The sequence below is a fragment of the Lepus europaeus genome, chromosome 19 (assembly GCF_033115175.1).
Source record: "Lepus europaeus isolate LE1 chromosome 19, mLepTim1.pri, whole genome shotgun sequence".
NCBI lineage: Eukaryota > Metazoa > Chordata > Mammalia > Lagomorpha > Leporidae > Lepus > Lepus europaeus.
Window position 1 is genome coordinate 60,118,159 of NC_084845.1, and position 24,327 is coordinate 60,142,485.

The 24,327-nt window shown below is 50.9% G+C and overlaps 1 protein-coding gene and 1 long non-coding RNA gene across 2 annotated transcripts in view; one reads left to right on the top strand and one right to left on the bottom strand.

The window, feature by feature from the left end:
* Positions 1 to 9,312, top strand: part of PDPR (pyruvate dehydrogenase phosphatase regulatory subunit) — a 56,724-nt gene extending 47,412 nt beyond the window's left edge. Inside the window, exons 14-18 of the mRNA XM_062176563.1 lie at positions 343 to 455; positions 1,793 to 1,887; positions 4,201 to 4,290; positions 7,145 to 7,327; positions 8,259 to 9,312. Coding sequence (XP_062032547.1) covers positions 343 to 455; positions 1,793 to 1,887; positions 4,201 to 4,290; positions 7,145 to 7,327; positions 8,259 to 8,660 — 883 coding nt within the window. The 3' untranslated portion in view covers positions 8,661 to 9,312. The remainder of the gene's footprint in view (positions 1 to 342; positions 456 to 1,792; positions 1,888 to 4,200; positions 4,291 to 7,144; positions 7,328 to 8,258) is intronic.
* LOC133748042 (uncharacterized) lies at positions 421 to 24,029 on the bottom strand. Its single transcript, XR_009864431.1, has 5 exons — positions 23,837 to 24,029; positions 11,248 to 11,385; positions 8,105 to 8,288; positions 7,453 to 7,556; positions 421 to 508 (listed from the first exon to the last, which is right to left on the bottom strand). It is a non-coding gene; the product is annotated as an uncharacterized LOC133748042 (long non-coding RNA).
* Between the last annotated feature and the right edge of the window lie 298 nt (positions 24,030 to 24,327).

A 24,327-nucleotide genomic window follows, 5' to 3' on the forward strand; every position in this document is an offset into this window, starting at 1 on the left:
ATTATCAGCCCAGAAACTGCAGACCCATTTCCTGAACTCACGCCAACTCACTGGCGGCCCTGAACAACAAACTTCCATGGGGAAAAACCCTGGTGAAGAAGTTATCGTCCTGGGAGAAGATGCCTTATCTCCATGTTCCTGTGTCTACTTTCTTGCCACTCACAGGGCCATGGGATTCTGATTAGTCCTTGCCTGGTATACCCCAGGATGGTGCCACTGGCCTTCCCTAAAAGCTAATCGATTGTGGGATTCTCATTGCTTTGAAACCTAGATGAGAACATGATTGCTCTCTGTTCCTCTGTCTACTGCCTGGTTTTGATTAATTTGGGGTCTCACTTTCAGTTTCTTCATGATCTCTCCAACTGACCAGCAGGTCCATTGTTGGGCCTGGCTGAAGAAACGCATGCCAAGTGACAGCAGCTTGCTTCTGGAAGATGTCACCTGGAAATATACTGGTGAGGGGCCCTAGCCAGGTGTGCCATTTCTGCTTGCCACTTTTAGATGTGACCTGCAAAAAATGAGTGTAGGAATTAGCATCAAAGAGGGTATCTGGTCACAGGGAAGACTTTTTTTTTTTTTTTAAAGATTTACTTATTTGCTTGAAAGGCAAAATTAAAGAGAGATTAGAGACAGAGGAAGAGATCTTCCATCTGCTGGTTCACACCCTAAATGGTCACCATGGCTGGGGATGTGCCAGACCAAAGCCAGTAACTTCTTCCAGGTCTCCCACATGGGTACAGGGGTCCAAGGACTTGGGTCACCTGCTGCTTTCCCAGATGCATTATCAAGGAGCTGGATCGAAAGTGGAGCAGCAGAGTCTCAAACAGGTGTCCATATGGAATGCAGGCACTGTGTATGGCAGCCCAACCCCCTGTGCCAGCGCCGACCCCAGCAAAGAGATTTCTAATACTCTCCTGTTTTTTGATGAGTGGGTCAGTGCCTTGGTTTGTGTTTTTATCCATTGCTGTACCCTTTAGAGCTAACATGCAGGAGCTCAACTCTATGTTGATGAATGAGTAAATGTTACAAGTATTTTTTAATTTATTATCTAAATATTTTCCCTAAGTCCCTCCCCCAACTTTTAATGAGCACATAATTTTTAAGGATGACTTGATTTCCGGATTATATCTTCCTCAGCAGTTTTCTGGGGGATCAGCCCCTCTTCTACTTCATTCTAGGCTTAACCCTCTTTCTTCTGTCCCTTGCCCCATCAGCCTATGCTCTCCCAGGTCCTGTTCATCACAGTGGTTGGCAAACTGCGGAAGCTTACTGGACAGCAGCTGTGTTCCCGCTGCATCGGGGCAGCCAGTCTGAAATTTGCACAAGCTGCTCTCAGCAACAGCAGAGGACAGGGTGGCTGGGCAGCTCTCCTGCAGAGTCTGATTTGGGGTGGGAGCTTTTTCCATCCTGAAGGGAGGCAGACGAGAACGGGAATTATGGGAGTGGGGTATGCCTTGGGGTTGTGTCGCACTGGCCAGGACTTGATCTCATGACCATAACCACAGGAGGGTTACAGCACTTCACCCTCTTGGGCACCAGGGAGAGGAAAAGGCCATCCAGGCTCTCATGCCCGCTGTCAGTAGCTGCAGCAGCAGGCCTTGCAACAGGGCTGTATTTGCTAGAGTCAGGGTGCTTGGTATCTATCCATCCTTAGGTTGTCTGAGCAGCAGATGGACATTTTTGTGGTCTTACTGCCCAGGCCTGGCTATAGGTGAGGAAGTCCGGCAGAAGCTTCCCACTGGCTCAGCTGTCCCATGGAGCAGATGGACATCTCTTGTTCTCTTGCCTTTAGCCCTCAACCTGATTGGCCCTCGAGCTGTGGATGTGCTGTCTGAGCTGTCCTATGCCCCCATGACTCCAGATCACTTCCCAAGTCTCTTTTGCAAGGTGGGTGCTAGTAAAGTTGTGTTTTGTTTTTCGTTTCACTTATTTGAAAGACACACACACACCCCACACACACACACACACAGAGTTTACTTCCTAAATGGCACTGATGACTCAAGCCTGGATCCGGAAAACCAGTTATTGCCCCATCACCACTCCTCCCGGGAGTCTGCAGTAGTGGGAAGCTTGAGTCAGGAGTTGAAGCCAGGTATCAAACCCAGGCAGTCCAGGGCGAGATACCGGCATCTTTACTAGCGTCTTAACCACTCATCAAACACAGGTCCATTGGGTCTGTTTTCAAATGGGCCGAGAGTATTTCTTTTGTAGTGTTGACAGTTACATTTACTGTGGTGTTAGCACTGTGACAAAGTAGATGATCGTCTTTATTTTTCACCCTTCAAGCTCTTCTCATTTTAACAAGTATTAGGGTAACATCTCTGAATATTGGGTTTGTTATTTACTGGTTAAAGTTTTACATCACTGGGGCTGGCATTGTGGCACTGATTAAGCTGCCTCTTAGAATGCCAGCATGTTGTATCAGAGCGCCAGTTAGAGTTGGGGTTGCTCTGCTTCTGTGCAGGTCCCTGCCACTCGTGTGGGAGACCTAGGTGAGTTCCAGGCTCCTGGCTTCAGCCTGGCCCAGCCTCGGCTGTTGGAGACATTTGAGGAGTGAACTGATGGATGGAAGATCTCTCTTCTGTCTCTCCTGCGCCCTGTCACTCTGCCTTTAAATAAACGTGTGTGTGTGTGTATGTTGTTAGGATTATGAGACTAACTACAAACTGTCCATCAAGATCAGATCCTTTCTCTCTACTCACTGGTTCCTTTCTTATGCAGAGAGAAACTTCTGTACACCTGCTGTCTTTGGGAAGAATGGTGTAGGTGAATACAGAATTTCCTTTCTCATAAGCGGCTACCATAGCTGAATGACACAAATTATAACAATCAAAGCAGTGATAACTAAATGCTGAGCAACTGACTGGAGACCCAAACGGATATATTTCAACAACTTCTAGTAAGCAACCATGGGACAGTTATTTACTTATTTGAAATTCTGAGTTACACAGAGCAGAGGAAGAGCAGAGATCTTCCATCTGCTGATTTACTCTCCACGTGGCCACAAGAGCTGTGGCTGAGCCACGGTCAACCCAGGAACCAGGTCTTCCACATGAGTGGCAGAGGCCCAAACACTTTGGCCATCTTTCACTGCTTTTCCCATGCCGATGTTAGGGAGCTGGTTCGGAAGTGGATTAGCTGGGGCTTGAACCAGTGCCCACCTGGGATGCTGGCATTGCAGGTGGCAGCTTAGTCCGTCACACCGTGACACTGACCCCAGTACTTTTTTTTAAAGGATTTATTAATTTGGAAGGCAGAATTAGGCGAAAGCAGACAGAGACGGAGATTTCTCATTCGCTGGTTCACTCCCCAAATGGCCACAATGGCAGGAGCTGAGCCTCTCCAAAGTCAGGAGCCAAGAGCTTCTTCTGGGTCTCTTCTGTGGGTGCGGGTGTGTGTGTGTGTGTGTGTGTGTGTGTCAAGGACTTGCACCATCTTCTACTGTTTTCCCAGGCCATAGCAGAGCGCTGGATCAGAAGTTGAGCAGTAGGTTGTTTTTGTTTTTGAATATTTTATTTATTTGAAAGAGAGAGTTACAAGTTACAGAGAGAAGTAGAGCCAGAGAGAGAGGTCTTCCATTCCGCTGGTTCACTCCAAATGACCGCATCGGCCAGAGCTGAGCTGATCCAAAGCCAGAAGCCAGAAGCTTCTTCCGGGTCTCCCATGTGGGTGCAGTGGCCCAAAGAGTTGGGCCATCTTCCACCTTCCACTATTTTCCCAGGCATAGCAGAGCTGGATTGCAAGTGGAGCATCTGGGACTCAAACCAGCGCCCTTACGGGATGCTGGCACTGCAGGCTGGGGCTTTAACCCACTGTGCCAGCCCCGAGCAGTAGGGTCTTGAACTGGCACCCATATGGGTTGCTGGCACTGCAAGAGGCAGCTTTACCCGCTACGCCACAGCACTGGCCATCCCAAATGCATTTTTAATTTTAAACTGTCACATAGTAATTAATTTCAGCTTGGCTAAAACTGCTAAAATGGTGATTTTATGAGAAGAAATGTAAAGGCTGTGTTCCATTCTCACTGCCTGGAAATGGATGACTTTCAGGATGAAATCCTTTCATTAATGTGAATGGATTTCCTTTGGGCTAAACAAGGGGTACGGGCTAACAAGGGTTCCCCAGGCATCTGTTCCCTTGACACACTTACAGCCTCCCCTGGCTGGTCCCCAGGCTGACTTGTTCCCTTTGTCTGTGCAGGAGATGAGTGTGGGCTACGCAAATGGGATCCGGGTGATGAGCATGACGCACACAGGAGAGCCGGGATTCATGCTCTACATTCCCATAGAGGTAAGTGCGTTGTCTTCCTCACCCAGAGCTCCTGAGCACTGGCAGCACTGGGGCTCTAGCTGACTGGGCTTTGGGAGTTGAGGTCGGCTGCACTGAAGACATGTTGTCATTTTTAAGTTACCCTTTTTTTTTCTTTTGGCTTTCTAAAAATAGAACGCTCCAAAAAGAATTCAAAACCATCTGACCAGTTCCCCTGGACCACCACCAGTGTGTTAGTGTTAGCTTTTTTGTATATATCATACTGGAGATTTCTATGCATATGCAAGCAAATTGAAAGATGGTTTCTTAGCACCCTTAAACATACAGATGGAAGCATACTGCTGTTGTCATTTTGGCTTCTTTTACTTATCATAGAGCCCTTTATACGTCTGCACTCAAGATTTTTCTTTTTGAATTGCCACAATATTCCATCTTATAGTAGAATTGACTTTTTAAAACCAGTCTGGTTCCAGTAGACATTTCTGGTGTTTCTAAGTCCTTTGCTGGTATAAAAATTCTGCACTTGATTAAGAGTATCTTTTTCCATATTGTATGTGCCAACAGAGTTGTCAAACTTATGTCTGTTAGGTGCAAAATAGTTTGCAAGTATAATTTTTAATTGTCCTTACATGTGAGATTGGGCAATTTTTTTTTTTTTTTGAAAGATCTATTTATTCAAGGGGCAGAGTTACAGAGAAAGAGAGAGAGGCCTTCCATCCTCTGGTTCACCCCCCAGATGGCTGCAATGACCAGAACTGGGGCAGTAGGAAGCCAGGAGCAGCTTCTGGATCTCTCATGTGTGCGCAGGGGCCCCACTGCCTTCCCAGGCCACAGCAGAGCTGGAATGGAAGGAGCCATATAGGTGGTGGGGGTGAGCGAAAAAAAAAGAAATGTTAATAGTAGTAAGATTAAGGGATTATTGGGCGCATGAAGAACTGAACTAGGTCGCTGCTGTGGTCTGCCGGTGCTCACCGGGCGGCTCGCGGGTGCCGCAGTTGCTGTGGTGTTCTATCTGGAGGCCTGGGGCCTCTGCAGCCTCGTCTCATGTGGAGGCCCTGGATCCAGCCTCTGGGCCTCCCGGACTAGCTCCGTTCTTAGGATTCCCCGTGAGTCCAAGAGGTCACGGTGCCATGCCTGAATTATTTTTAGGTCACGGTGCCATGCCTGAATTATTTTTAAGCAGGCTTTGTGCTTTTGAGAAGCGGTTTTCCAGTACTACACGGAGGCAGATGGCTTGGTATCTACCAATCTCTGGTGTTTAGTGAGAAAAATGAATAGATGATGGAGACCCACGCTGTCCTTTAACAGTAGGCACCGAGTGTCAGGGCTTTCTCCTTGGCCGTCCTCTTATCTTCAGTGCAGAGGATCCAGCAGGACACGGGAAAGCTCCAAACCTGCCAGAGTTGCTGGTCGTTATTCTCATTTGTGTGCTGGTCTCTGGTGGCCTCTGCCCACCTTTGCTGATTTAATTGTTACACACACACACACACATGCTGCAGGTAAGTGCTGTCTTCAGATGCTTCTTCCACATTTGAAGCCATCTGGCTCAAGGTGGCCTACTGGCTGTCTTCAGCTTAGCGCTGCAGGAGCTGGGATGCAGCAGGTCAAGCCTCTGCCTGCAGTGCTGGTGTCCCACATGGGCACTGGTTTGAGACTGGCTGCTTTGCTTCAAACCCAGCTCCCTGTTCATATCCCTGGGAAAAGCAGCGGAACATGGCCCAACTGTTTGGGCCCCTGCGCCCCTGCACCAACGTAGGAAATCTGGTAGAAGCTCCAGGCTCCTAGCTTCAGCCATTGAGGTCATTCAGAGAGTAAACCAGCAAATGGAAGATCTGTTTGTCATTCTCTATTTGAAAGGCAGAGTTAAAGAGAGGCACAGCGAGAGAGAGGTCTTCTATCCGCTGGTTCACTCCCCAAATGGCTGCAACAGCTGGAGCTGCGCCAATTTGAAGCCAGGAGCCAGGGACTTACTCTGGGTCTCCCACATGGTTGCAAGGGCCCAAGTCCTTGGGCCATTTCCTACTGCTTTCCCAGGCCATAGCAGAAAGCTGGATCGGAAGTGGAGAAGACAGGACTCAAACCAGCACCCATATGGGATGCCGGCACTATAGGCTGCGGCTTTACCCGCTGTGCCACAGTGCTGGCCACAACTTGGCCTTTTCAACAAATTAAAAAAAAAAAAAAAAAGTCGCAGAATCAGTGAAGCTGATTTTTCCCTGTGTTGTCTTTTGCTTTCACAGTAGTAAACAGAGCATGTTTAGATAATGTTGACTTCAATTTGGAAAATCTGTTCACTTAAAATAGCTTGCAAGGCTTGATCATGTGGATGTGGCTAGTGGGCTGTTTCAGAAATGATGATTGGTCATTTGGTGAGGGCACATCTGTGGGTTGTAATTTGGTAACTGCTGTGTAATGGGATGGGCATTTGACACATTGTTAAGCTGCTGACTTGGAATGCCAACATACCCCAGAGTGGAGTGTGTGGGTCCACTTCCATTCCAGCTTCTTGCTAATGTGCATACTGGGCAGCAGCAGGTGATGGGTCAAATTTGTGGGAGATCCAGATGGAGCTCCTGGCTTCGGCCTGGCCATCACTACTATGGCCATTTGGAGAGTGAACCACTCTTTCAAATAAATGATTGCTGCACGTTAAAATCATTCTACTTGACATTTTAAAGATGTGATACAGGCATCCTGCTTTCACGGAGCAGTCGGGTTGGGGTAACCTCCAACTCTTTTCTCTGGGCTCTAATGCCAAGACTTGTCAAGGGTGACCCATTCTGGGAGTTTTACAGCCTGTCCATTCCAATAGCGTCTGCTATCACCACTTCTAGAAAACGGGGCAAACTGACCTCTCTAACGTCTCTCCCTGTAGTATGCTCTGCACGTATACAATGAGGTGATGAGTGTCGGGCAGAAATATGGAATCCGGAATGCTGGGTATTACGCTCTTCGCAGTCTCCGAATTGAGAAGTTTTTTGCCTTCTGGGGTCAGGATTTAAATACCCTCACCACGCCCCTGGAATGTGGACGGGAGTCTCGGGTGAAATTAGAGAAGGTAACGTGTTTGGATCTCCTCTGCCGCATGTGCGATGGGAAGAAGAGCTGCCAGGGCAGGGAGTGCCGAGTAGCAGCACCAGGCACATAAGGATGCCGAGGGTGTCTGCAGGATGAAGCCCTTACCTGTGGGGTGAAACACCTTCATAGGGAAACAGTTAGCATTGGCTCCGGCTTCTGAGCGGCTCTGGTGATTCATGTGGCACAGACTGTAGTCATCCTGCAGTCAGCTGCGTAATTAAAAAAAATTTTTAATGAAAGTCATCATTGAAGAGAATGTGCTGAGTCTCTCTCCCACCTCTGAACCCCACCGAGTCGCCTGCCCCTCTGCCAGAAGCAGCAGTTTCTTCGCTGAAGTGCAGCGCACCCACTCAGGTGGCTGGTACTACACACTTGCTGTGTTGTGCCTTTCCTCTGTCCACAACAAAATATCTTGGCAGCTGTTGCCTATGGTTCAGAGTATAGCTGTGGTCTCTGAGCACATTACATGACCTCTTTTTCCATTTCTCTGACATGAGTAACACGTAACTCATTTCAGAAAACAGGAAAAATGTACCAGTTACATTATGGCCCGTATTTCACCTGTCCAGACCACTGTATTGCACTCTAGTCTTGGACGTGCATTGTTTTGTACACACATGGACTTTTTGTTGGGATTATATAAAAATATTCTTCTAAAAAATCCTAGCAAGTATTTTTGAGTACTGACTTTTCATTCTGAAGATCTTTGTTTTGTGTAGTCTTCTGTTTGAAATCTGTTTAAAGGAAAAATGTTTACCTCTTGTTACAGAAATTCTGCTGGTATTTTTATATCACCATTTCCAAAGGCTGGCAGGGTGGGGCAGAGGACGCTGCGCTTGGCTGTGCTGCCTCCCATGCTCAGGGTCTTCCAGCAGATGGACAGACGCCTCAGCGTGTCCTCTCTTTCCCAGGGCATGGATTTCATCGGCCGGGATGCTCTGCTGCAACAGAAGCAGAATGGGGTGTACAAGCGCTTCACCATGTTTATCTTGGATGACCATGACACAGATCTGGACCTCTGGCCTTGGTGGGGAGAGCCCATTTATCGGAATGGGCAGTATGTAGGCAAGACCACCAGCAGTGCCTACAGCTACACCCTGGAGCGCCACGTCTGCCTGGGCTTTGTGCACAATTTTTCTGACACTGGGGAAGAGCAGGTGGTGACAGCCGATTTCATCAACCGGGGAGAGTATGAGATAGACATTGCGGGACACCGGTTCCAGGCCAAGGCCAAACTCTACCCTTTCACCTCCCTCTTCACACACAAGCGGCGAAAGGATGATGTGGAGCTGAGTGACTTGCATGGGAAGTAAACAGGGCAGCCTCGCCCCTCCTGTCATCTCATCCTGAGCAGCACCTAGGGAGCATCGCGTCGCGTCGCGACCGCATCCTGCCCGTCTTCTATTCCCTTGGTAGAATTTTCAGCCTGACCTCCTCCTAACCTTACCGCTTTGCAGCTTCTCTGGCCGTTCCATCTCCTCCTCCCCATCGCCTGAGGCTCTTCTCCCCTAGATTCCCATGGTGGCTGGGAGTCTGACAGGACAGGGGCAAGCTCCAGTTGTAGAGGTGGGTTAAGGTGACAGTCTCATCTGAAATTGTCACAAAGCAAGCTGGAATTGCACAGCTCTCAGGGTGAGAGTCTATCTCCTTTGGGCTAACATGAGTAGGGTTGCTGTGTGTGTGATGTAGCCCCAGGGAGTAGCTGTGCCTTTTAGCCAGGCAGACCGTCTCCTGTTCCATCGTGCTGTGGCTGGCATCCGATACCTCGAGCAAGAGGATGGTCATCTACCTCACTGACAAGAGGCATCGCAGGGACGCTGTCTGGCCTGCAGCAGAAGCACGCAGCTAACCTGGCACCATCCTCCTCTATCAAGGACCAGTGAGTGGGGCCTTGGGCCAGGGTGGTCTGCCTAGAGTTTTCATCCTTGTTAATCTCTGTAATAAAAATTTGTTTTTTGTTTCTTAGTGATAAGCCACAGTGCTTGAAAGGGAAAAACCATATTGCCTTTCTGTTGCTCTTCCTAGCTGATGCCCAGCAATGCCTGTGCTTGCTTTCCGCCATTCAAAGTTCCATGGCCCAGCCTGTCCGCTCTTTCGATCTGGGAAGAGGGTGAGGGCAGCTGTCTTCCTAGATGGTTAGCCAAACTTCACCGCCCTGTGACTTCCAGAGAGCTGCTGGGACCTCACGGTGTGCTCCCCCAGCCCAAACACAGCCACACAGACAGGACGGCATCGGTCCTCTGAGTGCAGAGTGTAAGTACACAAGGCTAGAGTAGACGGCTTTTCCTCGATCCAGCTATCCTTTCATATCCTCTGAATTAGAAAACGATGTGGGGCTCCCCGAAAGTGCCCTGCATATTTTTTAAGCAGTGTCTGTTCTGAAGATCAAATCTGGATGTCAAGCCAATTTTCCCTGATTTTTTGAAAGTGCTAACTGGTATTAAACTATAGCCTTTGTTGTCCTGGTGAGTGAAGGAGGTGGAAGCATCTAAGTCTACATGTGTATTAAAGGAAGTCATTTCACTTTATTAGAGAAACTTAGAATTCTTGAGTGTCTGCCTTTGGCACTTCTTTTTGATTCTTAATCTACTGAGACCGCCTCCTTCCAGACTTTTCTTGCCAATGTTCTTCTAGTCCACCTCTATCTGATAATTGACATCAGTTGTGTACCTTTTATTTTATTTTGACAGGCAGAGCGGACAGAGAGAGACAGAGAGAAAGATCTTCCTTTTCCTTTGGTTCACCCCCCAGTGGCCGCTGTGGCCGGTGTACCGCCCTGATCCGAAGGCAGGAGCCAGGTGCTTCTCCTGGTCTCCCATGCCGATGCAGGGCCCAAGCACTTGGGCCATCCTCCACTGCACTCCCTGGCCACAGCAGAGCGCTGGCCTGGAAGAGGGGCAACCGGGACAGCATCCAGCACCCTGACCAGGACTAGAACCTGGGGTGCTGGCGCCGCAGGCAGAGGATTAGCCTAGTGAGCGGCGATGCCGGCCCATACCTTTTATTTTGGAGGGAGGGTTGGTTTATTAAAGCAGCATATGATTAGAACTGTTTAAGGGGCAAGCCAAGTGTCTACCCAGCAGGGAGATGCTGTTTCCAGGCAACCAGAGAGCCGAGCAGTGAAACAGCAGTTATGAAGGAGTCGGGACGCAGGGAAAGGCCCCTGGCTAAATGCAGATGTTATGGAGATGGAAGCAGATGACACCAGGTATCTGTACTCCTCCAAGTACAAAGCATGTATACCACTCCAAAGCCATATTTGGAACTGAATCCAAACAGAAACTCTTGATTTATGCAAGTACCTTTCCAACCTCATGAACCTTAAACTTTGTTCTTTAATTGCTTCAAAGCACAACCAAATTCAGCAAATAAAAGCCACCCCTATAGTTTCAAATTGTGGTATACTTGTTCACTCATTAGCTGTGCTTGCTAAGGAGGAAGGGAAATGCGATGCTTCCAAGTCCCGGCCTCCTGTCCACCCATGTCTCATCTGTCCTTCCTCTGGCTGAGAAGGGTTAGTGAGGCAAGGTGAGCACTTGACTGCTCTGAGACACCTTGTCCGTAAGGGGGCGTCCTAGTCCTGGGGCATCAGTGAGTGCCCTGAATTCATCCGTGAAGTGACTCTTGATTCAAACATGGGCAGTGTAGATCTGTTTGGTCCTGATGTCAGCTCTCTGTGTGACCCTTCCCTGTCTCTAGCGTAACTGCTTTGTCTGTGGTGTCAAACAGATCCTAGATGGTCCAGAGGAAAGGCAAGTGTCACCTTCCTACCCACTGATGTCAGATGTTAGGACATCCTGGGCTCTTGACTAGGCTGGGGGAACCAACCAAAACACCCTAATTTGGGTGTCACTTCCATTCTTGGGGAGTGAGGCCTCATGGGTTTATGTGACCACTCACCATGGGGAGCCAGGGAGTCTCACATCCAGACCTCGCCTTTGTGAATGGGTGGCTGATACCCCTCTCGGGCATGGATCCAGCATCCCAGCTTGGCTGTGGGGCAGTGCTCCTCATTCTGTTTTACCTTGTCAGCAGAACCTGGAAACAGAAAATGCGTTGGCCTCAAACAGATGCAGACCCAGGGGTTTTAAGTTTTCTCTGAGATGTCTTTAAGTACTTCCTTCTAGCTGCTCATTGCCATATGAAGATCCTGTTTCATGACAGCGCCAAGGCCATCGGACTTACACGTAAGCTTGCCTCAAAGATTTCCCTGTGTGATACACTGCCGTCAGAAAAGCTCTGCTTCAGGAAGCTGAACTTAGAAAGCGCCTGCAGTGGCAGTCCCGTGCCACCTCCCGGGCAGGCAGGTTCAGCAGCAGCGCTCTTCCAGGAGTCCCTGCACCTCAAAATGTGAGGTGTCCCAGTGCAGCCAGACACGCCCAGCTTCCCGCTTCTTCAGCTTGTTCTTACAGAAAATTTACTGCATTGTTGTCTTCCAAGAAAGTAACTAAAACAAAGTATTCTTCAGCCTGGGTCATACACACCACCCTGCCTTGCATGCACTTGAACGCTGGTCATGGGTGGGGGTGCTGGTATGAGTGGCTTCACTACAACCCAGAGCCATGATTTCTGGCTGTTAACCCTCTGCATTTGCCCCAGTTCTCCCCATCTCAAAGAACCTAAGACAGAGGGCATCTTCTCTGACCCGCAGCCTAGTTCTAGCCCAGCAGTGGCACTGGGTTTACTCCTAGGGGAGAGCTGCTTTCAGGCCAGTGTAGTCTACAGTATTGATGACACAGGTCAACACTGAAGAATTTTCTTTCTACATTCTGCTGTCCCGCCCCCCCACCCAACAGTGATATAAGCAATATTTTTCATCAATGTAACAGACATGTTGTTATGGGTAAAGAATGTTGAACTCACAACCATGCAGGCACACAGACTCAGGAGTGCTACAGTTGAGGGGCCTATGGTAGAGGCTTAGCCAAACCCTGGTCTGTGCAGTAAGTTCTGAGTGAGCCGGGGGCCTGTCACACCTCCCTCCTCGCCACCACTTTGGCTTCCGTGTTACGGTGCTGAGCTGTCCGTCTCGCCCGTCAGCGTGGGCTTGCCTGGCTGCCCCTCATCACTACCAGCACACGGCTTCTCTAGAGGCTGGGTGTTTCTGGACATGCACGCCGCCTCTTTGTCCACAAGTCTTTTCTGCGAGCAGTACCTCTTGTTGAATCATGCATTTCTAACAGGACATTCTCCTCAGGGTGTTTCCATGTGCCTCTTTTTAATCCTTTGCAGACATCGCCCACTTTCTTGTTTCTGTCTACTAAAGAGGTAGGGACAGTGTTTTTGGCATCCTATGCCATGATTTCCTTTGCACACTGCAACCTGGCGCTTGGAGCCCCTCCCTTTGCTGAGCCAGGTTCTAGTGCCTTAACACTCCAGAATGTCATGGGTGGGCAGACACAGGAACACTGAGAAAGTTCATGTCCGGCTGGGTTCCTGTCTCCCACACAACATCTCATCCCTCAGCCCGTGGGCGGCTCCTTCCATGGGGACGGCCTAGCAGCACTCCCGGGGCAACGCGGGGACCCGCAGAGACGCACTGTAGTGCCTGCGTGGGTGAGTGTGCAGCACGCGGCCCTTTCCATGCCCCGAGACGTCAGAGGCATTGAGTAACTGGGACCTTCCCTCAAGGGCCTGGGTGACCCTGGCACACGGGTGACCGCCCTCTGTGAACACACTAACTCTGAGCACCGTATTCCCATCCAGCTGGGTTAGATGAAGGTTTTCTTTACATGTTACTGGGTTTGTAAGTGAATAAAGACGCATTTTAATCACTTGCACCATGTCCTCTGGTGAGGTGTTCTTTATCTGCCGGAACTTGTTGTGTTATGAGTTTATGTATCTGCCATCACAAAGGATCAGTGAGTACCTGGGTTACAAAGTGTAAGAAGAATCGAGCAAGGAATGCAATGCTAGCCTCCAACCTTCCTCTGAGGCCACTGTTGCTGTCACTGGACATGACTGCACAGAACCTGACACACGTGGCCCACCCATGCAGGTGTGAGCCCAGGTGATCTGCTCTACCCATCTTCCACGCACAGGTTGATTCACTGTATCTTCTCATTGCTGCATGAGAATCCCATGGGACCTCATCTGGTAACAAGTTGATCACTCACACAGCACACCTGGAGGCCACATGTACATCAGGAAGCTGGCAGCTCTGCCACTGCTGCTGCTCATCCCCAGAGCCCATGGGATGTCATGAGTCAGAGCTCTGCTGTGATACAGCTGAGATGCTTGTGGAAAAACAACCCCCCTGGACACGAGGGCTGCTGCCTGTCCTCACACAAAGCTCTGGTGCTGCAGTCTTGAGGGGCAGGAGCCAACCCTGATGATGATAAAATGATGTTGCTGAAGAATACTGACCCTGGGGCCAGCACTGCGGCGTAGCAGGTAAAGTCCTCGCCTGCAGTGCTGGCATCCCATATGGGCGCCGATTCAAGTCCAGGCTGCTCCACTTCCAATGCAGCTCTCAGCTCTGGCCTGGGAAAGCAGTGGAAGATGGCCCAAGTGCTTGGGCCCCTACACCCACGTGGGAGACCCAGAGGAGGCTCCTGGATTTGGATTGGCACAGCTCAGCTGTTGTGGCCATGTGGGGAGTGACCTGTCTTTCTCTCCTCATCCCCGCCGTTCTCTGTGTGTAACTCTGAATTTCAAATAAGTAAATCTTAAAAAAAAAAAAAAAAAAAAACCTGACCCTGATCTCAGAGGCCAACTGGGAAAGGCAGCAGCTGCTACTGCAGCTGGCCCACACAGAGGACAGCCCCCGACTGTCCTGGTAACAACCCCTAAGGTCAGAGCACCACCACCAGCAGGAACTTCTCAAGTAAACCTCCAAAGACAGCAAAGAAAGAACACTTAACTCTTAGTTGTAGAAATACAAGCTGTGGGGCCGGCACTGTGGCACAGCGGGTTAACACCTGAAGCGCCAGCATCCCATATGGGTGCCAGTTCGAGACCTGGCTGCTCCACTTCCCATCCAGCTCTCTGCCGTGGCCTGGGAAAGCAGTAGAAGATGGCCCAGGTTCTTGGGCCACTGCACCCGCGTGGAAGACCCGGAAGAAACTCCTGGCTTCGGATCGGTGCAGCTCCGGCCTTTGCAGCCAGCTAGGGAGAGAACCAGCAGATGAAAGACTCTCTCTGCCTCTCTTCTCTGTGTAACTCTTTCAAATAAATAAATAAATCTTTAAAAAAAAAAAATACAAGCTATTCTAAAAGATCTTAAAGCCACTGCGGGGTGTCCCAGAGAAAGATAGTTCCTAGAGGCACTGAGCTGTTTTTTTTTTTTTTTTTTTTTTTTTTTTTTGACAGGCAGAGTGGACAGTGAGAGAGACAGAGAGAAAGGTCTTCCTTTTTGCCGTTGGTTCACCCTCCAATGGCCGCCACGTTCAGCGCACCACGCCGATCCGAAGCCAGGAGCCAGGTGCTTCTCCTGGTCTCCCATGTGGGTGCAGGGCCCAAGAACCTGGGCCATCCTCCACTGCACTCCCGGGCCACAGCAGAGAGCTGGTCTGGAAGAGGGGCAACCGGGACAGAATCCAGTGCTCCGACCAGGACTAGAACCTGGTGTGCCAGCGCCACAGGTGGACGATTAGCCTAGTGAGCTGCGGCGCCAGCCCTCCCTCTTTCTCTTACCAGCCAAAGACAATAAAAATCTTTGGGCTCCAGGTGGCTAAAAGCCAGAAGAAAAAAGATTGCCAGTCAAGAGATCATAAATCCAAGTTAAAATTTTTTTGAAAAGAATACTAGCTATAGCAAATACAATGCTAGTCCTAGATTAGTGATTTATAAACAGATCCCTAGGGTGGGAAAATAAAAGGTAATGAACTATTTTAATACCAATGTAATAGTGCAGGCAGAGGCAGCATTGTGGCACAGCAGGTAAAAATGCTGCCTGCAGTGCCGGCATCCCATAGGGGCACCAGTTTGAGTCCTGGCTGCTCCACTTCCGATCCAGCTCTCTGCTATGGCCTGGGAAAGCAGTAGAAGATGGTCCAAGTCCTTGGGCCCCTGCACCCATGTGGGAGACCCGGAAGAAGCTCCTGGCTTCAGATCGGCACAGCTAGGGCCTCTCCTCTCTTCAAATAAATAAATCTTAAAAAAAAAAATCCACCTCTATAATTTTTTTTTAAGATTTATTTTTATTTATTTCAAAGAGTTACACAGAGGAGGAGAGGCACAGGCATAGAGAGAGAGAGGTCTTCCATCCAATGGTTCACTCCCCAACTGGCCGCAACAGCCGCGATGCGCCGATCCGAAACCACTAGCTTCTTCCGGGTCTCCCACGTGGGTGGCAAGGGCCAAGGATTTGGGCCATCTTCCACTGCTTTCCCAGGCCATAGCAGAGAGTTGGATTGAAAGTGGAGCAGCCAGGACTTGCATCGGCACCCACATGGGCTGCTGGCACTGCAAGTGGCAGCTTTACCAGCTACACCACTGCGCCGGCCCTGCCTCTATCATCTTGAGAAGGTAAGTAACACTGTAGCCTAGCCAGGTTTCCCACTTGTATATCTACTGCTGTGAAATCTGTGTTGGCTACACTGACACAATACATTACAGGTTTTTTTTTTTTTTTTTTGGGGGGGGGCAGTAGGTTAAACTGCTGCCTATGGAGCCTGCATCCCATGAACACTGGTTCAAGTCCCAGCTGCTCCACTTCCAATCTAGCTCCTTTCTAATGTGCCTGAGAAAGCAGTACAGGATGGCCTAAGTCACACCTGGGGGAGACCTAGATGAAGCTCTTGGCTTCGGTTGGCCACTGCAGCCATTGGGTGTCAACCAGTGAATGGAAAATTTCTTCCTCTAACTCTGCCTCTCACATAATTAACTAAATTTTTTTTTTTTTTTTGGACAGGCAGAGTGGCCAGTGAGAGAGAGACAGAGAGAAAGGTCTTCCTTTTGCCGTTGGTTCACCCTCCAATGGCCGCCGCGGTAGCGTGCTGCGGCCGGCGCACGGCGCTGTTCCGATGGCAGGAGCCAGGTGCTTATCCTGGTCTCCCATGGGGTGCAGAGCCCAAACACTTGGACCAACCTCCACTGCACTCCCTGGCCACAGCAGAGAGCTGGCCTGGAAGAGGGGCAACCGGGACAGGATCGGTGCCCCGACTGGGACTAGAACCCGGTGTGCCGGCGCCGCAAGGCGGAGGATTAGCCTGTTGAGCCATGGTGCTGGCCTAAATTTTTTTAATTAAGTTTTGGGCACTGACAAATCTAGCTTGGTAAAAATGGGATCCCATAAATCCCAGTTAATATGATCCCACATGGGCTGCAATGAGGCTTTCAAGGATGAAAATTATTAAATGAAGCCGGCGCTGTGGCTCAACAGGCTAATCCTCTGCCTTGCAGCGCCGGAACACAGGGTTCTAGTCCCAGTTGGGGTGCCGAATTCTATCCCGGTTGCCCCTCTTCCAGGCCAGCTCTCTGCTATGGCCCAGGAAGGCAGTGGAGGATGGCCCAAGTGCTTGGGCCCTGCACCCGCATGGGAGACCAGGAGAAGCACCTGGCTCCTGGCTTCGGATCAGTGCAATGCACTGGCCACAGCGGCCACTGGAGGGTGAACCAACGGCAAAAAGGAAGACCTTTCTCTCTGTCTCTCTCACTGTCCACTCTGCCTGTCAAAAAAAAAAAAAAAAAAAGAAAGAAAGAAAAAAGAAAATTATTCAATGAAACCTAGTTCATAACAGGGTGATTGGCCCCATTGCTTCTCCACTTAACAGCCCAACTGTGCCACCTTCTCAAACTTGAAAACAAAACCATACAAAGGGCACCTTAGGATAGATTACTACACTTCAACACTGTGATTTCAACCATCTGGGGCCCCAAACCTAATTAGTACTTAGTATCTAAACTGCTGATCCTGTTCAACCAACAACCAATAGATATTTTACTCTCAGAGATTTGGCTGCCTTTTTTTTCCAGTGCCTCTCAGCTGCACTGCCGTCACCTCTGAAGGGACTGTCCAGGTTTCCCATGGGGACCGCCTCGCCTTTGTCATCACATGCAGTCTGCAGACATATTGTGGGTCACAGCCTCTTGTAGTCTCATGCTATACCTCTAGAACACAGAGGACTCTTCGAAACAGAGGCTCCCACAGACCCAGAGCCTGTGACCGCTGTGCTGGGGTCAGTGGGAACTGCACCTCACAGCCATGTCTCCTGAGGCTCCATAAGACAGGGTGGAACCAAACCTGGGCCCTCTGGTACATTCCACCTGCAGGGGGCGGGGGCAGCTCCCCCATCCGCGGTTCCTTGCCTGATGCCAGGGTGCAGAGGAGGTCCTGCTCCCCCAGGACCTCTGACTACCTGGAAAACCTCTTGGGATTCACCAATGCCCGGTAACAGCAGCTCAGAGACTGCGAGTGGCACGACTGACCACCACACATGATGGAGCTGAGTGTAATGTCACTTTCCACCCTTCCGCCAGGAAGTCCAGAAGGTTCCTATTAAAGGATGCGACTAAGGAACAACACTCGGCTCCACTCCAGGCAGTCTTCCTAGTGTGGCCAAAAGATGAGCCAGCATCACCTTTGTCATAAACTACTGTCTCAGCACCTAACAACTATCCTCTAGGTTTTTTTTTTGTTTTTTTTTTTTTTAAAGGAATCTCTTGCCTCATAGATACCCAAAATCATCACACATCTCCATGTACACGGAGATCACAATACAAGGTCCTGCTGAGGCTGGTTTTGTGGCACAGTGGGTTAAACAGCCACCTGGGGATGCCAGTATTCCAGGCAGGAATGCCAGTTCAAGTCTTGGCTACTCTGCTTTGATCCAGCTCCCTGCTAAGGCACCTGGGAAGGCGGCAGATGATGTCCTTGGGCCCTTGCCACCCACATGGGGGACCCAAATGGAGGTCCTGGCTCCCGGCTTCAACCTGGCCCAGGCCTGGCCATTGTGGCCATTTAGGAAGTGAGCCAATGATGGAAGACTGACATCCTTCCTCCTATACCATGCTGCCTTCCAACTAATTAAGTTTAAATAAGTAAAATATAAAAACTGATGCTTATTCAGAGTTACAGACATTACATACCTCTCAGAATACACTATGACAGGCTCTTGAAATGGGCATTTCCGGGGCCGGCGCCGTGGCTCACTTGGTTAATCCTCTGCCTGTGGCACTGGCATCCCATATGGGCACTGGTTCTAGTCCTGGTTGCTCCTCTTCCAGTCCAGCCCTCTGCTGTGGCCTGGGAGGGCAGTGGAGGATGGCCCAAGTGCTTGGGCCCCTGCACCTGCGTGGGAGACCAGGAAGAAGCACCTGGCTCCTGGCTTTGGATCGGCACAGCACCAGCCGTAGCAGCCATTTGGGGAGTGGACCAGAAGAAGGAAGACCTTTCTCTCTCTCTGTCTATAACTCTACTTGTCAAATAAAAAAGAAAGACAGAAAGAAATAAATGGGCATTTCCAAATCCCTGATAGGTCACAGACAAACATGATGTTCTCACACAACTCCTTTTCAAATATCAATACAATAGGGGCTGCCACTGCCACTGTGGCATAGGTTAAGCCCCAGCCTGTGGTGTTGGCATCCCAAATGGGCACTGGTTTGATGGAAGATCTGTCTCTCCTCTCTGTATTTCTGTCTTTCAAATAAATGAATAAATCTTTTAACATTTTTTTTCAGTACAATAGACTACCAAAGGTTCTCCAGTTTATCTCAGACCTTAATCTAATTTTTTAAAGTAAATGTTCTCGCTTTACCCCATCCCACAAGACACACACACACCCCAGGACTCATTAGACGTAGACTGTACCACAGGTCAGTTAACTGCTTATGTATTCAAGGTCCCATTTGAACTTAACTTCCGCCCAAAATAAACCCTTCAGGTGCAGCTGATTGCTTGTCTGATTTACTACTGATTTGGATGCTTTCAATGGTTTATAACCAAGGACCAAGCCTTTAGGCAGACCACTATTTCAACCAATCATGACAAATGCTGAGGCCCTCATCAATTCAATTTGGTACATATTTGAAAAGGATTTTATTTTTATTTTTTGAAGATTTATTTATTTGAGAGGTAGAGTTACAGACAGAGGGAGAAACAAAGAAAAAGGTCTTCCACTTGTTGGTTCACTCCCCAAATGGCCGCAATGGCCAGAGCTGGGCCAATCTGAAGCCAAGGGCTTCTTTCAGGTCTTCCACAGGGGTGCAGGGACCCAAGCACTTGGGCCATCTTCTACTGCTTTCCCAGGCCATAGCAGAGAGCTGGATCAGAAGAAGAGCCGCCAGGACATGAACCAGTGCCCATAAGGGTCGCCGGCACTGCAGGCACACACCCAACAAGTCAGCCTGACCCAAAATCTCACAGCAGGAGCAAACAGTGCCTCAACCCAAGACTTCCAGGCTGTAAATGACATCATCCTTACACTAAACCTCTAAGACACAAGCGGACACGAGACAGGTTTTCTCTTCTGAACCCACAGCTCTGCCTAGGATCCTGATACACTCCTTGCTATCTGTTCAAATATCCACCAGGACACTTCCATACCGAAAGCGATCTAGGAGGCAGGCCACCACAGTCAGATTACTTTGCCCAGGAGGCACAAGGCCCATATCAGCGAGCCCTGAGAACAGCAGGGAGAAAGCCCCCACTGCCTGATGTTCTTTCTACCAGCTCTCCACAGCTGCCCTCCTGTGTCTCAGCTGTCTCTGAACACGACCATCACAAGCAGACTCTTCCTGGAGTCACTGGGCTGCCAGCCTGCAAATGATACCTGTGTTACATTTCAAGTACTGCTGAAGCCACACAGTAGCCCGCAATGAACTCTGGTAAGTTTATGTGGCCATGGCATTCTTGGTGAATACAGCTGGCCTGTCTCTATCTGAACCTGGCCTCTGTCACCCTTGACAGTTTCTGGTTTTCCACTTTCTCAACCTGGCTGGATCCAGATACTTGCTTACGCAAATGCCTCCTGCAGAGCACTTCCCTATGGACACAACCTACTGGACTGGCCCTGCTAACTCCCACATCTTACACAGAAAGTGACCTCTTCAGTCCAGTGTGACCTCCCAGAACTGGGCCTTCCTGCTCTAAATCCACCAGCTAAAATCCCCTGCAGCAAGTCTTTTGGATAATACTCTAGACCCCAGTAAAGTTGTTGGTCCTTGTATCCTTCTCGCTCCCTGTCTGCCCTCTACCACCTTCATGGTCATAGCCTCCAGGCTTGCCATGTACTCCCCAGGCCTGTAGCCTTTATTTTCATCTTGCTCCTAAGCATTAAAAGGGTGCTCTCCATCTTAAAGGTCCTAAATGAAAACAGATTTTTAAAAATAATTTATTCTGGCAGCCAGCGCTGTGGCAAAGAGGGTAAAGCCGCTGCCTGCAGTGCTAGCATCCTATATCGGTGCTAGTTCAAGCCCTGGCTGCTCCACTTCTGATCCAGCTCTCTGCTGTGGCCTGGGAAAGCAGTAGAAGATGGTCCAAGTTCTTGGGCCCCTGCACCCACGTGGGAGACCCAGAAGAAACTCCTGGCTCCAAACAGCGCAGCTCCAGCTATTGTGGCCAATTGGCGAGTGGACCAGCGGATGGAGGACCTCTCTCTACATCTCCTTTTCTGTGTAACTGACTTTCAAATAAAATAAATAGCCCTGGTCATTGCAGCCACTTGGGGAGTAAGTAAACCAGAGGATAGAAGATGGATCTCCTGTCTCTGCCTCCCTACCTGGAGGGAAATCTCTCTCCACAAGTGCTCTGGACCCCACGTCTTCCTCCCTTCCCCCGGCCCAGCTCCATCAACTGTCCTCTGTCTTCCATAGACCTACACTGATTCCCACTCCTTTGGCTCCCTCCCCTCAGCCCGGTAATATGCTCAAGTCCCTCCCATCTGACTTCAAAAATGAAACAAGTTTCACTACCTGATTCAACTAGCAATTTTTTTTAAAAGATGAAAATTGGGACACAGTTTGGAATTTATTAAAAAAAAAAAAAAAAGATTTATTTATTGGAAAGGTAGAGTTACAGGAGCTGGCGCTGTGGCGCAGAAGGTTAATGCCCTGGCCTACAGCGCTGGCATCCCATATGGGAGCCGGTTCAAGATCTGGCTGCTCCACTTCCGATCCAGCTCTCTGCTATGGCCTGGGAAAGCAGCAGAAGATGGCCCAAGTCCTTGGGACCCTGCATCCACGTGGGAGACCAGGAAGAAGCTCCTGGCTTCGGATTGGCACAGCTCCAGCTGTTGCAGCCAATTGGGAAGTGAACCATTGGGTGGAAGATCCCTCTCTCTCTCTGCAACTCTAATTTTCAAATAAATAAATGAATCTTAAAAAAAAAAAAAAAAAAGGTAGCGTTACAGACACTGTGCCAGGGGGCCTGCCCCTCAACTAGTAATTTTTAATTTAAGACTGTAAGGGTCGTGGAACGTCTACCACCATGGAACGACTCCAAGAGACACTCTCATGCAATCAGCAAAGGGTTTATTTTCTCCAGTATGCTGGGGCTGTCTGAACACTCAGGAACAGAGCAGCCCCGAGAGAAAGAAGGCTAGGGTTTTTAATACAGTGCAACAAACAAATGGGAGGGGGTGAGTTCATACAAAGGTCACTAAGTTACAGGAACTTATTGCAGCTCTTTCCCGGCACCTGCAAGCGTTCACAAAGCAGTTTCCCAAGGCTATTTCTCAAGCGGACGGGGACAGTTTCACAGGCAAGTGGGGACACATGTTTCAACAGAGATAGTTTGGTTCCTTATCACTATGGCTACACCTGGATTTTTGCAGTTTCAGTTTTATGGCTTTACTTTTAAGCTTTTAACCCTTCAAGACATTCTGACTGCAGAGTCAGCACTGTGGTGCAGGAGGTAAAGCTGCTAGCTACAGTGCTGGTATCCCACATGGGCGCTGGTTCAAGTCCCAGCTGCTCTACTTCCGATCCAGCTCCCTGCTAAAGGTGCCTGGGAAGGCAGCAGAGGATGGCCCGAGTGCTTGGGCCCCTGTACTTATGTGGGAGAACAGATGAAGCTCCTGGCTTCAGCCTGGTCCAACCCTGGCTGTTGTGGCCATTTGGGGGGGGGGGTGAACCAGCAGATGGACGACCTCTCTCTGATTCCGCCCACCCCCTCCCCTCTGTCTCTCCTAACTCTGCCTTTCAAATACATAAATAAATCCTTAAAAAAAAACCTGCATGATTATAAAAATTAGTCTAGGGCTCAGCACTGTGGCACAAGTTACACTGCTGCCTACAACACCAGCATCCCATAGAGGTGCCGGTTAGAGTCCCAGCAGTTGTTCCACCTGTGATCCAACTCCTTGTTAATGAGCCTGGGAAAACAGCAGAAGATGGCGGCCAAGTGCTTGGGCCCCTGCACCCACGTGGGAGACCCAGATGAAGCTCCTGGCTTCTCCTGGCCCGGTCTGGGCCACTGCTGCCATTTGGGGAGTGAACCAGCGATGGAAGGTTGATCTTTCTCCTGCTCTATCTTTCAAAAAAGTAAGTAAATGTTTTTTTTTTAAATTGATCAAACTTAACCTCCAGCTGAGGAACAACTCTTGTCTAAAAATCCGACTCAGGGACACAGCGGATGAAGCTGCACACGAGGTACCAGCATCCCTGACCGAGTGTGGGTTCCACTCCTGCTACTCCACTTCAGACATACTGCTTCCTGCTAAAGCATGCTGAGAGGGGTGCGTGGGCCCCTGCCAGCCCCGCCCACGGGAGAGATCTGCATGGAGCTCTGGACTAGTTTGAGCCTGACCCAGCTCTGGACGTTGGGAGTACCTGGGGGAACAAACCAACACATGGAAGACTTCTCTCTCTCTGTGCTTTTAAAGTAAACATACACAACAGACACATATATAAAAATAAATAAATATCAGACACTGAGCATCCACCTCCGGTGATACTGATCCTGCGGGTCCCGGGGGTCTCAGCAGGGCACGTTCTCCCACCACTGACCCCCGGACCCTCCCGCCAGACCCGAATGCCCACCACCAACGCCGCCTGTCCCGTCCACACGCCTGGGCCTATACACTTGGATCTGGGGCCCTGACTCGGCTCTGGGAACCGCCACAGCAGCACCAAGAAGGCGCGCGTGAACAAGGAGGCTCGCTGCGCCGGTCTGCGCTCCGCCACGTCACTTGGTCCGCCCCGCCCTGCACGGTCCGCTCAGTCCTAAAGCTCAGGTGAGCCGCGCCGCGCCGCGGGAAAGCAGTGCACCTGCCGGACGCACGAGCCGGCTCCCCGCGCCGGGGGTGGGGGGCTGCGCGCGACGCGGCGTGCAAGCCCGGGGGCGCAGCCACCAGCGAGGCCACCCGGCCGCCCCGGGCACGAAGGGCGTCGAGAAGAGCCGGAGCGCGGGCCCGGGGCTCGCACAACCGGGCACAGACCGAGTCCTGGCGCCCGGACGCGCGCTCCAGGACCAGGCGGACAGACGGGGAGCGGCGCTGGGGAACCACCCCGAGCGACACGAACACGGAAGACGGACGCCCGGGGGTCCCGGGCCGAGAAGGCCGCGCGGACGCCAGGCCACGGCGGCCCGCCGCTGTCCCCTTACCTCACGGGCCCCACGGGCTCCCGCTCCGAAACCGCTCGGCGGAGGCGAGCAGGCGACCACGACGGGGGCCGGAGGTCGCCTCAGGCCGGAACCGAGGACCAGGGCCGCGAGGTGGGGCGAAGCTGAGGAACTCCAAGTTCCGAAGAAGCCGGAGCCCGCGACCTTCCGCGCTTTACGGCCCCTCCGCAAGGGTACGGCGGGCGCACGACCGCAGCCGCGCACGGGCGCGCCGTGACGTCATCGCGGAGGCCCCGCCCCCGCCGCGTGGGCTTGTTTGGGTCTCGCGAGGCTCCGCCCCCGGGGCGCTGGGCGGCGCCCAGGTGGGGCCCGGCCCTGGGAGCCCCGGGCGCCCGCGGCCCCGGACTTCCGCAGTGGCGGCGGGCACGGGGCTGCCGCCTCGCCCCGCGCCGTTTGCTCCCGGGCGGATCTCACTCGTCGGGGACGCCTGGCCCGCAGGGCTGGCGCCGTGCGGGGACGTGGGCCCCCGCGTC